The sequence below is a fragment of the Cavia porcellus genome, unplaced genomic scaffold (genome assembly GCF_034190915.1).
Source record: "Cavia porcellus strain 051 isolate PalLab524CR breed Dunkin Hartley unplaced genomic scaffold, mCavPor4.1 scaffold_10, whole genome shotgun sequence".
Lineage (NCBI taxonomy): Eukaryota > Metazoa > Chordata > Mammalia > Rodentia > Caviidae > Cavia > Cavia porcellus.
Window position 1 is genome coordinate 2,639,114 of NW_026947493.1, and position 13,956 is coordinate 2,653,069.

Sequence of the window (13,956 nt, forward strand, 5' to 3'; positions counted from 1 at the left end):
CCACACACCAAGTAACTGTAAACAACCAAAATGCCTGTGAAACATTCTACTATTTTAACTTTCAAGCTGATATTCAAAAGCTGTTCATTTTCAAAAGATAAAACAATTCAAATGTGAAAGAAATAAAAACTGACCTTCATGAGATGCTGATTTATCCATTTTGTAAATGTTTTCTTTTGAACTTTGTCCCGTTCATCTAGAAGATTAAAAAAAGATATAAAATAAAGTTGGTACGATCTATGCATGGTAAACTTTGTAGTCATGCCCATACACAAAATAAAATAGGATACTCAAAAGACATGGTTCAGGACACCTGAATTCTCTCTCTCTTTTTTTGTTTTTGTTCTGGGGACTGAACTCAGGATCTCACACTCGCCACACAAGCACTTACATCACTGAGCTAAATCCCCGGTCCTCTCTTACTAAATTTTGACAGGTTTAGGCAATTTGTAAGAAAGTGTTATGGCCAGTGGTGAGACTGGTCTCTTCTTGGTGTGGTATCTGCCAATTAGCAAGTTCTGTACTCTGCCCATTTACTGTGTAATTCACCATCACCACCCCCACACCGGGAGGGTCTCTACCCTCAGCCCTGTTGGCCTCAGGTGTGCCCTTATACGGCTCTGCGGAGCACTGTAACACATTTACATCCCATTTGCTCTTTACAGCCACCGTGTACTCTCATTCCCATTCCCATTCCACATTAGAAACCCAGGCTGCAGGAGGTTCAAAGAGGTCTCCATAGTTGCCCAGCAAATGGTTTAAAGTCTTTATAAAAGCCAGAACCTAACTTCAGACTTGGGCTAGAAGTGGACCTTGGTTTACCTCCTCGCCATGAGGCTTCCCTCCTAGACTCCCTGGGTTGAGTGCCTGGTAACAAAGAAAGCTACATCCAGACCTCCCTGCCTGAGTGTTTCTGCCCTGGTCACTACAGATACAGCACAGCAAAGGGGTCACTTGCGGTTCAAGAATCTGAGAAAGCTCTGACATATCAAGCTGTTACTTATTTTAAAGGAGAATCACAGGCCTCCAACACCGAGGCCTTCCTCCCCACTTATAGGCAACAATTCACTGCCTGGGTCCCATCCTTCTTCCTTCCTGGGTCTGGGGTTCCCTCCTGCTCCTTTCCTGGTGCCTTCTCTCCGCTCCAACCACAGTACAAGTGTGGCCCCATCTGCAGCGTGGGATTATGATGAATCCCTGTCTCTTTTCCTTTCCATTCCTCTTCCCCGAATCTCTTTGAACTACTGTGAATGAGTGTTCTTGGAAAATGTTTGCCTTATTTATCAGAGGTATTTCCACTTTTTCTAACAATCTGAAAATATGCAAAATTTAAAAAATCACCTGGGGAAAATAGTCGCAATATCAGACAAAGATTATTAACGCTAGTATTTAAAAATCAGAAATAAAAAGAGTGCCTTATTATGTAAAGCTAGCAAAAGCAGATAAGAGCCCATTAAAAACAACCAATGTCCAGGTGTTCTCAACACTTCACTTAACAAACAATAGTAATATAACACAGAAAAAACTTTTTAATCTATAAAAGTGCCAAGATTTTATGGGAAACAAAGGATTTTCACGTTGAAAGGACACAGGGAACAGATATTCATATATTGCTAGTGGAAATGTAATTTGATTTAAACCTACACCTGCCAGGGATGTAGCTCAGTGGCACAGTGCTTACCTGGCAAGCATGAGGTCATGAGTTCAATTCCCAGTACCCTAAATAAATAAATACGCCCCTGTGCCTTTTAATACATATGATTAAGTCACATATGATGTGAGTTTAAACCTAAATTAATTCAACCAAAAATTAACAACTCAGTTTCTTGGTTCTGTTTGTCACAGTTCCAGCTTAAGAGTTACATGTAGCATGGCTAGCACAGGAAAACACAAATACAGAACATTTCCCTTCACCACCTGAATCCCTTGAAGACAGTGCTGCTCTGGAGCAGAACCCTCCTGGACAGCACAGCTTGGGTCAACACTGCCAGCAATCAGTGTATATAAAAACATTAAAAATATGTGCACCCTTCCCCAGCCAGTCTACCTCTAGAATGTATTCTCAAATTATAATCACAGTGTGTACAAAATGTAACTATAAAGAATACAAATCAAACTATTTATAATAGCAAAATAAAACTTGAAAAAAAATAAGGACATGGTTAAAGATATTTCAGCAAAGCCACCCACCGGCTAGTTCAGATGCAAGTTGTTGCGGAGCTACTCACTGATGGTTACATTATTCACCACTGTCCCACACTTAAATATTAACATGCAGCTTGTCACTTCACAAGCATTAGTCCTCCACAGTACCAACCTAAAACACCTTTCACATCCTATCACCGTCAGGCAGAAACAAAAAGGTAAATATAATCTATCACTTGGTTCTCTCTATAACGACCACTTTTCAAAAATGCCCAGAATTGTAGCCTGCTCTGGACTTACTACAAGGTGACCTTGTCTCACAACCAAACTCTTCACAACAAAAAGCATTTGTGAACCAGGGTGCTAATGTGTGTTTAATATTTAAGAACTGGAGAAGGGTTGCAGAGAGCAGGCCCAGTAAGTGAAGGTTGCTAATTCTCAACATATTTGCTCCAAATTTATGCTAAAATGGTCACATTTGCCTGATTTCAAATTTAAAAATACCAAAGCACTTCAATAATCATAATGCCAAGAACGACACGGATAACTGTTAACCTATACTATCCAGCCACAAAATATTAATTAGTCAGTACCATAATGGTATTGCCTACATCATACTTATCTTTGTCTACTCCACACTAAATGTCAAAGCTTTTTTTAGGTCCTCAACAAACAGATGTCCATGGTGTGAATTATAGTTCAGAAAAGAAAAGCCAACTCAGGAAAAGTGGAGAATTATGCATATATACACAGCAGCATGGAAGGTTCTATCTCTTTTAAAACAATAATGATATAGTAAATTTTTTGGCTATGTAAAAAATGTTCAGAATGAACGTAAAGTATAATAAGTACATAAGGCAAGGACAAAGCAATAAACCTGCCATCCTCACTGATGCAGACTCTCGACTCCCTCCACGTACTCACTGGCTTGTCTCGCCACTGATCGGGTGCTCAGAGCAGCCTAGGGTGGTGGTGGCGCACAGCCCCCCAGGCTGCAGGTGTAGAGGAACACAGGCCTGGCTCTGCCTGTCACGTGTCCTTCCCTTACAGTGTACACCACTGAACACAGATGAGACCACATAAGCAAGCATAAAAGGAGAGGACTCAGGTATCAGGTGAGGCTCGGAGGCAAGCAGACAGCAAGACAGACACCTGCAGCCTTCCCCCACCACAAAACCCCGAATTCAGTAACTTAACATGGAAAGAGCCACAGCAAGAACCTGAGCACTGTGGTGCCCTTCTTGGCCTAGTCGCTTCTACCCCAAGATGCTGGCATCTTTCAAATGGCAGCGCTGGGCACACTCTGATCACAGGTGAGGGGCCAGCCAATCACCCTGTCGTGTTTGTCTAAGTCCCCAGCAAAAAGAAGACAGAGCAAAAATATACTTATTAGCAATATTCACATTATTCCCATCCAATTAACAACCTAAGATTCTAATGTTAAATCCTCAATAGAAGAAAAGCATTAAAATACTAGGAATCTTTATCATTCAAGAATGGACAAGTTCTACATAAAGTTGCAAAAAACAGGATACGGTATTCCTATACTATCTTCCTAGGTTTTAATGTATTTAATCATCATGTCACAATGTGAGCTCTTTCAAAACTGCTCCATCTCATCAGATTTAATGTAGTATATGTACTGTATAAGAACTCCATCTGCTGAGGTATTTAAAGACTGACAAAATACATTTCTTGTTTTCTCAATTAGTAAAATCCAGGCATGAATTTTAAGAAAACAAAGAAGTAGAACTTTGTTTCTAAAGACAAGATGCCTAACTTCTTACCCAGGAAGTGCGTCAAGAAAGCTGATGTGAAGAATTTCCCTCCCAGCACAGAGGGGACTCAGCGTACGTACGAAAAGATCCTTTGTTCCCTGAGTTTGTGTTATACCTGCTGTTGCCAGAGCCCCAAAGTACAGCTGGAACTGACATGATGCTAAGTATCTGGCAGCTATCACAAAGGTGGTGTCTGGGAATCAGGAGGAACAACTCTAGTACACGAAGAAAACACAAAGACTGAAGCTCACACATCCATCGGCCAGCACTGGTAAACGTTGACGCTGGTTTCTAACAGTGATAACCTAAACCTTTTCTTTTAAACCTTCTTTTCTTCTAAAGTTTTAGAAGCATCCTGGGAAGCTCTTTAGCACTAGCATGTTCCTGACAGCAGCACAATGATGTGAAAGAATTAATGTGAACTGCCAGAGCCCAACTTTCTTGAAAGGAGCAATTTACAATCAGAATACTGCAAGTTTGGGAAGATTGTTATTTTACTACTTTCCATACAAATTATTTCCAAAAGGAGTATTCCAGATTACACCATTAATTTTCCAATTATAGCCTCAGAGCAATTATTTCACTTCAGATTTATATTTGGAGCAATGTTGCCATGACAACAACAACAAAAAAGGGAAAGTCATCCCTGTGACCTTAACTAATTCTACTGACTTTACAGACTTTACTTATTTTTCTGGATTAAGTTTTATAATCTTTGTCTATTTTAATATTACTTAATTTGTAGTTTCAAATGAAAACATACATTTATATTTACCTCAGAAAGTACAACATAGCTAAAAGCACATAGCTCTGAATACAAATAAAACAGAACTTAGGAGGAGAAATTTAAAGGTGCATAAAGATCACGGATTACTAAACCTACACTGACTGGTTTTCAATAAGGTCCAGTCAGGAATGAATGCCCCCAGGGCCACACACATAGTAAATACTGAAATTACAGAAAGCACCCCATGCATGACAGCCAGGAAGTCCTATAGAGCTTCAGGAGACACCAGGATCCCACTCGGATTTCTGACTGGTGCCCCACGGCCACGCCACTCCCATCGGACAAGCCAAAGCAGCAGCACAAAGGTCCTTTCCCAGTTCGGAACGCGCGAACAGGCCCAACAGCGCAGTGCTACGAACCCATGCAACACATGTGGCCCACAAGCCTCGCACTCCAATCCTGAACGTTTGTCATGACCTGCAGGAAATCCGTGCAATGGCTCCCCAAACTCTCTCCGCACACACTGTCAGAGCCCTGCAAACTTTCTGTGTACAAAGGAAAACACTGACTAAACACTCCCACTTGCAAGCTGAAAACTTGTCAACACCCCCTCTTAAGCAAACATTAGCAAAGCCAGGCTCCTCTACTGCTTCACAGGACACACACAGCTATTATTAAAAAGAAACTAAATTGTCTATTTCTCCTTTTAATCTCAAAGCTCTTTATAAGTCACTTATAAACAGTTTTAATTCCTTTTTTGTCATGAGAGGAACCAATAGGACGTTAGATTTTACAGCTGAACTAACATTTTACATTCTCTCTCTTCTAACACCCCAGGCAGAATTCCCCAGCAATAAAACCACCCCGCCCAAAATGCTTACCTTTTCTAGATATATGTGCTACAAAGGTAACTTAGAAAACAAAGCTCATTTTTATAGGCTAGACATATCCCTCAAGAGAATACTAACCAGATATTTCTATATGCAAACAATGCATAACCTTTCATTTGGATCTTACAACAACTTACATTTAGGGTTGTGAAAACCAGAGCTTGGCGATGTTAAGAAACTAGGTCAAGAACCAGGCAAAGCAGTGTGTACAGTACCTGAGATTACAAACACTGACAAGCTGAGGCAGAAAGAGCGCTGCAGGCTTGAAGTTCAAGGCCAGTGAGACCCAGTCTCAAAAAGAAAAAGAAAAAAGAAAGAAACTGGCCCAAAGGATGGTAAGGATAGATATTACTAGGAAACAGGAAGAATATGTTCAAATGGGAAGGGAAAAAGGCAAGAGGGAGAGGGAAGGAAGGAAAAAGGAGGAAAAAACAGAATGAAAACAAAATTTTTGTTAAGAAGAAGAAGGATTGGGGCTGGGGATTTAGCTCAGCGGCATAAGCGCCTGCCTTGCAAACAGGCAGTCGTGAGTTCGATCCCTGGTACCCATAAAAAGGAAAAAGACCGAAAAAAAAAAGAAAAAAAGAAGGACTGAAGGGACAGCAGGGAATGGAATAAAAAAGAATTAAAATACATTATGTACAGGTACCAATTCCTTATGCTGTATTAATAAAAAATTAATTTAAAAATGGAAAAGAAATTACATTAAAATCCCACAGCATAAGTGAAATCTGAGGTCTGAATCTAAAACCTACTTCTTTTCTGTCAGATGATAGACACCTAGCCTACTAACACAGAAAAATAAAAAGGAATCTGCAATTTGTAAGGCCTTCATTTTGAACAGGAATAAATAAAGTCAAAAAATGAGAACAAGCAACTTTGGCAGCCCTGTTTATTTGAAGTATCAGACAAAAAGGCCTCTCTGAGTAGAAATGGCAAACAGTTACTCCCGAACAAGCTGATGTGTCTAGGGGAAAGATTCAACACTGCTAGGGTAGTAGTTGCTGGAATATCCTGAAACATCCTTATATATTTAACTATTATAAGTACACTACAGATGAATAAACTGGATCAGCCACTGCTGAGTTCCTCTAAGGCTGCCTAACAGCCCTTGAACACTTTCTTACCAATGGCCTAAAGTTGCCAAAATCTACTCATTGAACTGTACCATTTATGCGTCTTTTGAATATCCTCTGCAGAGAAGCCTCCGCCTGCCACCTGCTCCAAGACCAGGATTGCACTCACACTAACAGCAAGGCCCGAGAGAGAAGTGGGTGTATTCAGTTAACCCCTGGCACACTCACACGCACTGCCTGTCACACTCAGAGCTGCTCCACAAGACTGCTCACACTTGAGGATGAAGGGGAGGATCACAGAGCTACTAGGGGGTGCAGTTTTCCAAAGCACATTCATATTATAATTTCTCACCTGGAAAATGAAATGTTAACTTCTAAACAGTACATTAAACAGAAAGTAAAAAAGTGAAGTTAGCCAAACCATCCATGGTGAGAACACAAAAAAGATGAAATTTACCTTATGGACAATAAAGAGTGAAGGCAATAAGGAAAACCACATGCTTCCCTCCGAGGTTATAGCAGAACTTACAACAGGGAGGAGACGTCTGTGCTATCAATGAGGATCGAATGTGAATTTCATTTATTGATTTGTGGGTGTGTATGTATGTTTGTGTGCTGACAACTGAACTCAGAGCCTTGTGCATCCTAAGCTCAGTCTATGACTTTGCCACACTCCACGCCTAAAATGTATTTTCAGCATTACAGTATTAAGTGGCATGTAATAATCAAACTTCCCTATGGGGTATCACACAATGTTTCAATATATGTACACATTGTAGAATGTTCAAAAGAGAATATTTGAGAATCTCTCAAATATTTATCATTTCCTGGGGGTAGAGACAGTCAAAACCCTTTCTTCTAGGGATTTTGAAACACTATCTACAGCACTGTCTCGTGCAACAGAACTTGTTGCTCAAGTCTGACTACAATAGTACCTGCTGAGCAGCTGGCCCTCTTGCGCTCAGCAGCTGGCTGGCAGCCTCTGGTAATCACTCCCTCCTCTCAGCAGTGGAGATCAGTGGCAGGGTTGGGGTGGGGGCCAGGCCTAATTTGCGCTAGACAGGTACTCCCCACTGAGCTACACCCCTGTAGCTTTTACAAGTTGTCCTTAGAGACTAAATTGCTCAGGCTGGACTTTAGCTTGCAATCCTCCTGCCTGAAGTGATCCGAACAGGTGGCACTGCAGGCATGTGCCACTAAACCCGATGCTGAGACCAGCCTTTTCAGATGCCACAGTTGAGAAAGAGAATGCAGTACTGGTCTTTCTGGGCCTAGCTTATGCCACTTAGCATAATGACTTCCACACTGTCACAGATAACAAGATTTCAGGCTTCCAGTGGCTGAACAGTATTCTGTTGTGTATAGCTACCACATTTTGGTGGGTGATTAGATTAATTCCATTTCTTAGCTACTTACTGGAGATGTGAATTTTGAGAGCCAAAAATTTTGAAAGATCAATATATATTTTACAAAAGCATGGAAGATGAGGAGGAGAGGAAAAGAAGAAAGAAGTCCCCAGGTGGTGGAGAGGGTAGTGGTATGCAGGAAAAATGTGGGAGAGGGTGAAGAGAATCTGGTCTTCCTCTGCACCACTGCCCAGAAATAGCTTGCGGGAGAACACAGTGGAAGTACCACAAATGAACAGCTGTAAGGCTTTTCACATTACAAGAAAAAAATAAAGTGACAGGAAAGGTAGCAAAGATCGGTATAAAGGCTAGATCTTGACAGCAACACACGCTGTAAAGCAGGTGCACTGGGGACTGGTCGGGGGGAATCAGCCCCTCACTGTCCAGCCTCTAGCTACCTGCAGGCCTGCAATCCTACCTCATCCCAGCACCACCTCCCAGCCCATCTGGCTCAACCTTCAACTCCGAAGCCTCAGCCTACTCAGCTTGTGCCTGGTGGAAGGCAGGTAAGGCGGGGAGGGGTCACTCTCATTTCAATTGACAAATATTAGAAAATATTCCCAGAGAAGCCTTGTAATTCACTTCTGTTAGCACACAATGACAACTGATACCATTCCCCAACTAACCGGAGGCCTCTCTGCTGGTCTTGTGGCTCACCATGTAGGACTGCAGACAGAGAAGAATCAACTTAGTACCTCTGTCCCTCGGTCACAGCCTGCCTGCCACGCACGCACCCACCATTCCTACCGCGTGTTTGGGAGCTTTTGGTTTTGGATGCTGCGCATGAGCCCAAGGCCTTGGTCCTGCTGGGCATACACTACCACTGATCTTCCCGTCTTGGCGCCTCCCGGGTAAAAGGGATGTTCATTAGAACGATCTACAGTTAGGGGCTGGGGATTTAGCTCAGTGGCATAAGCACCTGCCTTGCAAGCTCGTGGTCATGAGTTTGATCCCTGGTACTGATTAAAAAAAAAAGAACAAGCCAGAGTTATGCGACCAAACTACCCAACCTAAAAAAAAAAGCTTGCATGATGCAGGGCCCATTATTCAAAGCCCTTTAAGGCTTTGAGAGAGGTTTCCTTCTTTTACATTTCAAGATTCTGCCATCCATGGCTTAAACAGAATTGTCCCTCTGTAGAAATTAAGAGGATGGAAAGGTTCCAAAGTGGTCCCTTTCTTATTATTGGTTATATCAACTTAAATTCCCAAAGCTGATTTTTAACTTTCTATAACCGTTATTTGTTAGGCTATAAATCTAAATAAAATGATACTGACTTCTAAAGCTATCCCTATTGACCAAGGCATAGTCAATGTACAGCTTCTGTTCTAGATACTAAGTATGGTTAAAACCATACTTCCAAGGGAGCTAGTGATATATTCTAAATTGTAGTCCTCATTTAGAAACTCCTTACATTTTCAAAAACCATTCATCACTCTGCCAAAAAGAAATTGAAGACAGAGGAGTGTTTCAAGAGAAGGACACATCTAATAATCTCAAATACACAACTTCAGTAAAATCTCTAGATTTATGTTACTTGGAAATATAGGAAAAAAACTATATAACATTAGAAAGCAGAAAAATTTTTAAACAAAATTACTAGAAAAAAATATCAAAAAAGTATTGTTGCAAAATAGTTGGATGGGAAGACATTCAAAACAAGTTAAAACTCGGGTCGGGGATTTAGCTCAGTAGCATAAGTGCCTGCCTGGCAAGTGCGAGTCCGTGAGTTTGCTCCCTGGTACCAAAAAAACCCCAAATAGACAAACAAAAGGAAGTGAACACATAAAGGCTAACAGACTTGGCAAACCACTGATAAAAATGGTAAACAAAATTCTGCAGAGCAGAAAGAAAGTATCTACTACATACATAAATGCAATGAAAAAATTAACAACTCTTATTAGTATCAAAAAATGGTAGCCCCTTATAAATGAATGGTGTGAACACACAATTCATAGAAGGAGGAATACAAATAACCATTGAAGATATAGGGAAATATTCACCCGTCCTTCTAACCAGGAGGTTTAGATAAAATGATTTCCTATTTATGCTATATTGGCATAAATGTAGAACAGTGACAACACCCAGTGCAGAGAAATAGGGAGTCCCAAATTACAGAAATGTGGATCTGTAAAAGGTAAAGACTTTTTACAGAGTAATTTGCCAGTATCCATTATAAATTAAAACGCATGTACTTTCTGAATCAATAATAGTACTTGTAGGATATTAAAGAAATACTTGAATATATATGATTAACATAAAAGGATGTGTACTGTAGCAAATATTTGAAACAATTAAATGTCCATCAATAAGAGGCTAGATGGAATTATATTTCTTTTAAGCTATAGAACTTTTTTTTTTTTTTTTTAGACACAGGATCTCAGTGTAGTTCAAGGTGGCCTCAAACTCCTGGAGCTCTCAGGCATCACCACTTCTGGCTAATCTTTTTTTTTTTTTTTTGAGACAGGGTCTTGCTATATGAAGTTCAGGCTGGACTTAAAGGGGGTTTTTTCATTTGTTTTTGTTTGGTTGTTTTTGTTTCCTGAAACAGGTTCTCAGTATAGTTTGGGGTAGCCTTGAATTTACCGCAATCCTTCTGTCTCGGCCTTCCAAAAGCTGGGATTACAGACATGTGCCACCACACCTGGCTTAATCCTATAAAATTTTAGTAAATGAAAATCTACATATACTATAGTGACATGAAAAGGATTTCCAAAATACAGGAATAAGTGGCAAAATAATAAATCTATGCAAACCATGCATATGATGAGAAAGATGAATTCCACTGTAGGAGTTTCGGAAGCTGGAGGACATGGGCTGGTGTGATATCATTCCTAGTTCATGCTGCATTTCTACATTATTATTAACCAAAATTGTCTATTACAATTTTTTAAAGTTTTGAGTTCATTTTTTCATTTACATACTGAATACTCTGGTAGACTCCATGCAACATATAGCAACAGGCATGAGACTGAGGCCCGAATGCCCCACATGGTGAGAGATACAACTGTGCCAGCCCTTGGGTAAGGACAGGCTCCTCCTGCAGAGACTGTGACAGGAATGTATCAGAGAGGAGATAGGGCAAGAGCACAGCTGCCCAGCATCCAGTGTACAAAATGATGGGGCTGGAGGAAGCCTCAGAGGAAAGAATCACTCCCTGAGAACCCACTCAACAGTAAACTGCCTCGCTTGGAAGGTTTTCTTGTTCAAAATGTAACCACCAGAGAACAAGATGCAGTCTGCTTTCAGAGGCATCTGTCAGAGATCCAGAAAAATGGAGTGGAATGTGCTGCGTAAGCTGGTGATGCAGGACAATAGATGCCACCCAGTGGCCTGCAAATGCCCTTTTGAGTATCATGTCTTTTGCTGCACAAACCCCTGTAAGTGACCCCAAGTGCTTGACTGCAGAGATCAACAGCACTGGCAGCTGAGAATAGAGGCACTGGGCTCTGTTTCAAAGAGGAATTTACTATGTCTATGCTGACGACTGGCCAGGAACATAAAACTCCTAGAACCTGCTGTTTACCTGCTTTCTCCAGCACAAACACCCTAACACCTACAAACATAAAGAGAGTATACTGCTACGCTGAGTGGCTTATGCTCTAACTTCTCTAGACCCAGGACGCTGTAAGGGATGGAAAGTCTCCATGATGAGTACCTGTATGACACTCAGTTTAAGAAATTAAACTTGGTGTGAGGTTTAAAATGCCTGTCTTTCCAGATTCAGAAGTATGGTTAAAAATATAACCCCAAAACACAAGACTTACATATATCCATAAAAACAAAATAAACATCATTTCTACATTATTTAGATGAAAGATAATATTATGAATACCTTAGAAAATTTTGGTCTAAAGTCTTTAGTTTTACAATGATAACTACTACATAAAAGGAAATCAGTTCACTTTAAAATTCAAATTAATAAAAAATACCCTCAAAAGCAGTACCTTCCAGAAGCAGAGATTTAAACATAAACAACAGAACACAGTAAACACACATGACACCTCAAGTCTCTTTAAAACTGTATGACTTGTTAGTTTCTGAAGGAATGCTGTTTCCTCTCCTGCTATTTCTTGTCCCAAAGAATACCCTACGCAAACAGTTTAGGCTGAGGAGGCAGCTATGACAGGGCCAAGCAGACTCAAGAGCTGGGAGGAGGATAAACATCTACATACATGTGGGTGTGAACCGCGGCATCCACAGTGCCCAGCCTAGCAATTTCAGTTTGAGGAAGCAACTTAATCTCTGTCAAACACAAGTGTTCTCATCTGTACATACAGTCACCTACTTCAGCTACCCTAAACATGAAATACAATGATACGTTAAAAGTAAGATGACATGAAGTATTATAAGTAGGCTGGGAAGATGGTGGACTGATAGGTAGCAGGGCAGAGAGCCTGTCTGAGAAAAACAACTCATATGCTAGAATTTAACACCATGGAGAAGACCAGACGAAAGGAGAGGGATTCTCACTAACCAGGAAGAAACTGAGGAAAAAGAAAGAAAGGAGGAAAAACCTGCACAAAAGGCTGGAACCAGACGCACGCTCACTGGAGCCGGTCCCACACTGTACTGGGTGCACCTCGGAGTCAGAACCAATGTGGAGAGCTACATTAACCCGTGGTGAGTGCTAGGAATTTGGTCCCATGGCAGGGGTGACCACCTGGACAACATATTGGAGTTGGGCAGGACTGGCCTGAACCTGGAACCGCAATAGCATCAGTCGGCCACTCCTGGCTCAAAGAGGACTGGCGGGATTTGCTTGGGCTGGGTCACGACCCTGGTTGGGACCCAACAGCCAGGGATGAAACTGTCCCTAGACAGCCTGAGTTGCTGAAGGCACTTGCTGGTTGACTGGCTCAGAGAAGAGTGGTTAGCCCACAGTCCCTGCGTGCACTTCAGGTAACAGCAAACTGGAGAGGGCAGCAAAACCCCAGCCAGCACGCTTCAGAAAAACCGTAAGCAATATGGAGAGGGCCTGAGACCTCCACCACACACCTGTCTGAAAGAAACCAGAAACATGACAAGAGAAAAACGTAAGAAAAAACCTCCAGCCGCTGACCCTGGGAAAATAAGCCCAGGAGAGGTAAATACAGACCAGAGCCAGTGCAGCAATCATGCAATATTGGCTACAACATCAGCAGACATAAAGAAATACCTTCATGACCTCATAGACAAACTTACAACTGAAATTCTAATCCAAGTGAGGCAAGATATAAAAAGATTAATAAAAGAAATGCCAAGACCCTCTCAAGAAGACACAGATGGAAGAATGGAGGAACCCAGAAAAGGAAGAGAAACCTTTGGTGAAGAATATAAACAAAATCTAGAACACATGAAATAGAGCCAAAGAGATTACCAGGAAATTAAAAACTCCATTGAAAGCTGGCAAAATGCCTTGACAGAAACTAAAGTTAGCCTTTTGAAACTTGAAGAGATTTGTGATGTGTGATACTGAAAGAAAAGACCTATTAAAAATAACAAAGAACCAGGAAGTAACAATTCAAAGGCTAGAAGACAACAAGAGGATCTATAATTTAGGAATAAAAAATGTGAGCGAAGAAGCAGGAGTAACCACAAATGAATTACAAAGGCTATTCACAGAACTAATTAAGGAAAACTTCCCAAGCAAATGAAAAGGAAATGATATTCCAATATATGACGCATACAGAACTCCAGCCAGATACAACCAAGACAGATCTACATCCAGATATATAATAATCAGGATCCCAGAAATTCATCACAAGAACAGAATATTAAAAGTGGTGAGAGAAAAGAAAGAGATCACCTATAAAGGAAAACCCATCAAAGTCATGGCAGACTTCTCGACACAAACTATCAAATCAAGAAGAGCTTGGAGCAAAGTATTCCAAGCCCTGAAAGAAAACAACCTCCAAACCAGATGGTAAAACTCTCTCTCATAATTAATGGAAAAA

The 13,956-nt window shown here is 41.0% G+C and overlaps 1 protein-coding gene across 28 annotated transcripts in view; it reads right to left on the reverse strand.

Annotated features, from left to right (window-relative positions):
• Dst (dystonin) overlaps window positions 1-13,956 on the reverse strand; it is a 455,117-nt gene that overhangs the window by 271,140 nt on the left and 170,021 nt on the right. For 27 of the 28 annotated variants that reach the window (XM_063256887.1, XM_063256895.1, XM_063256898.1 and 24 more), the window contains one exon: window positions 135-196. In XM_063256887.1, coding sequence (XP_063112957.1) covers window positions 135-196 — 62 coding nt within the window. Of the gene's footprint in view, window positions 1-134; window positions 197-5,069; window positions 5,089-13,956 lie in introns of those variants that run through there. The other variant, XM_063256902.1, reaches the window with a different exon arrangement.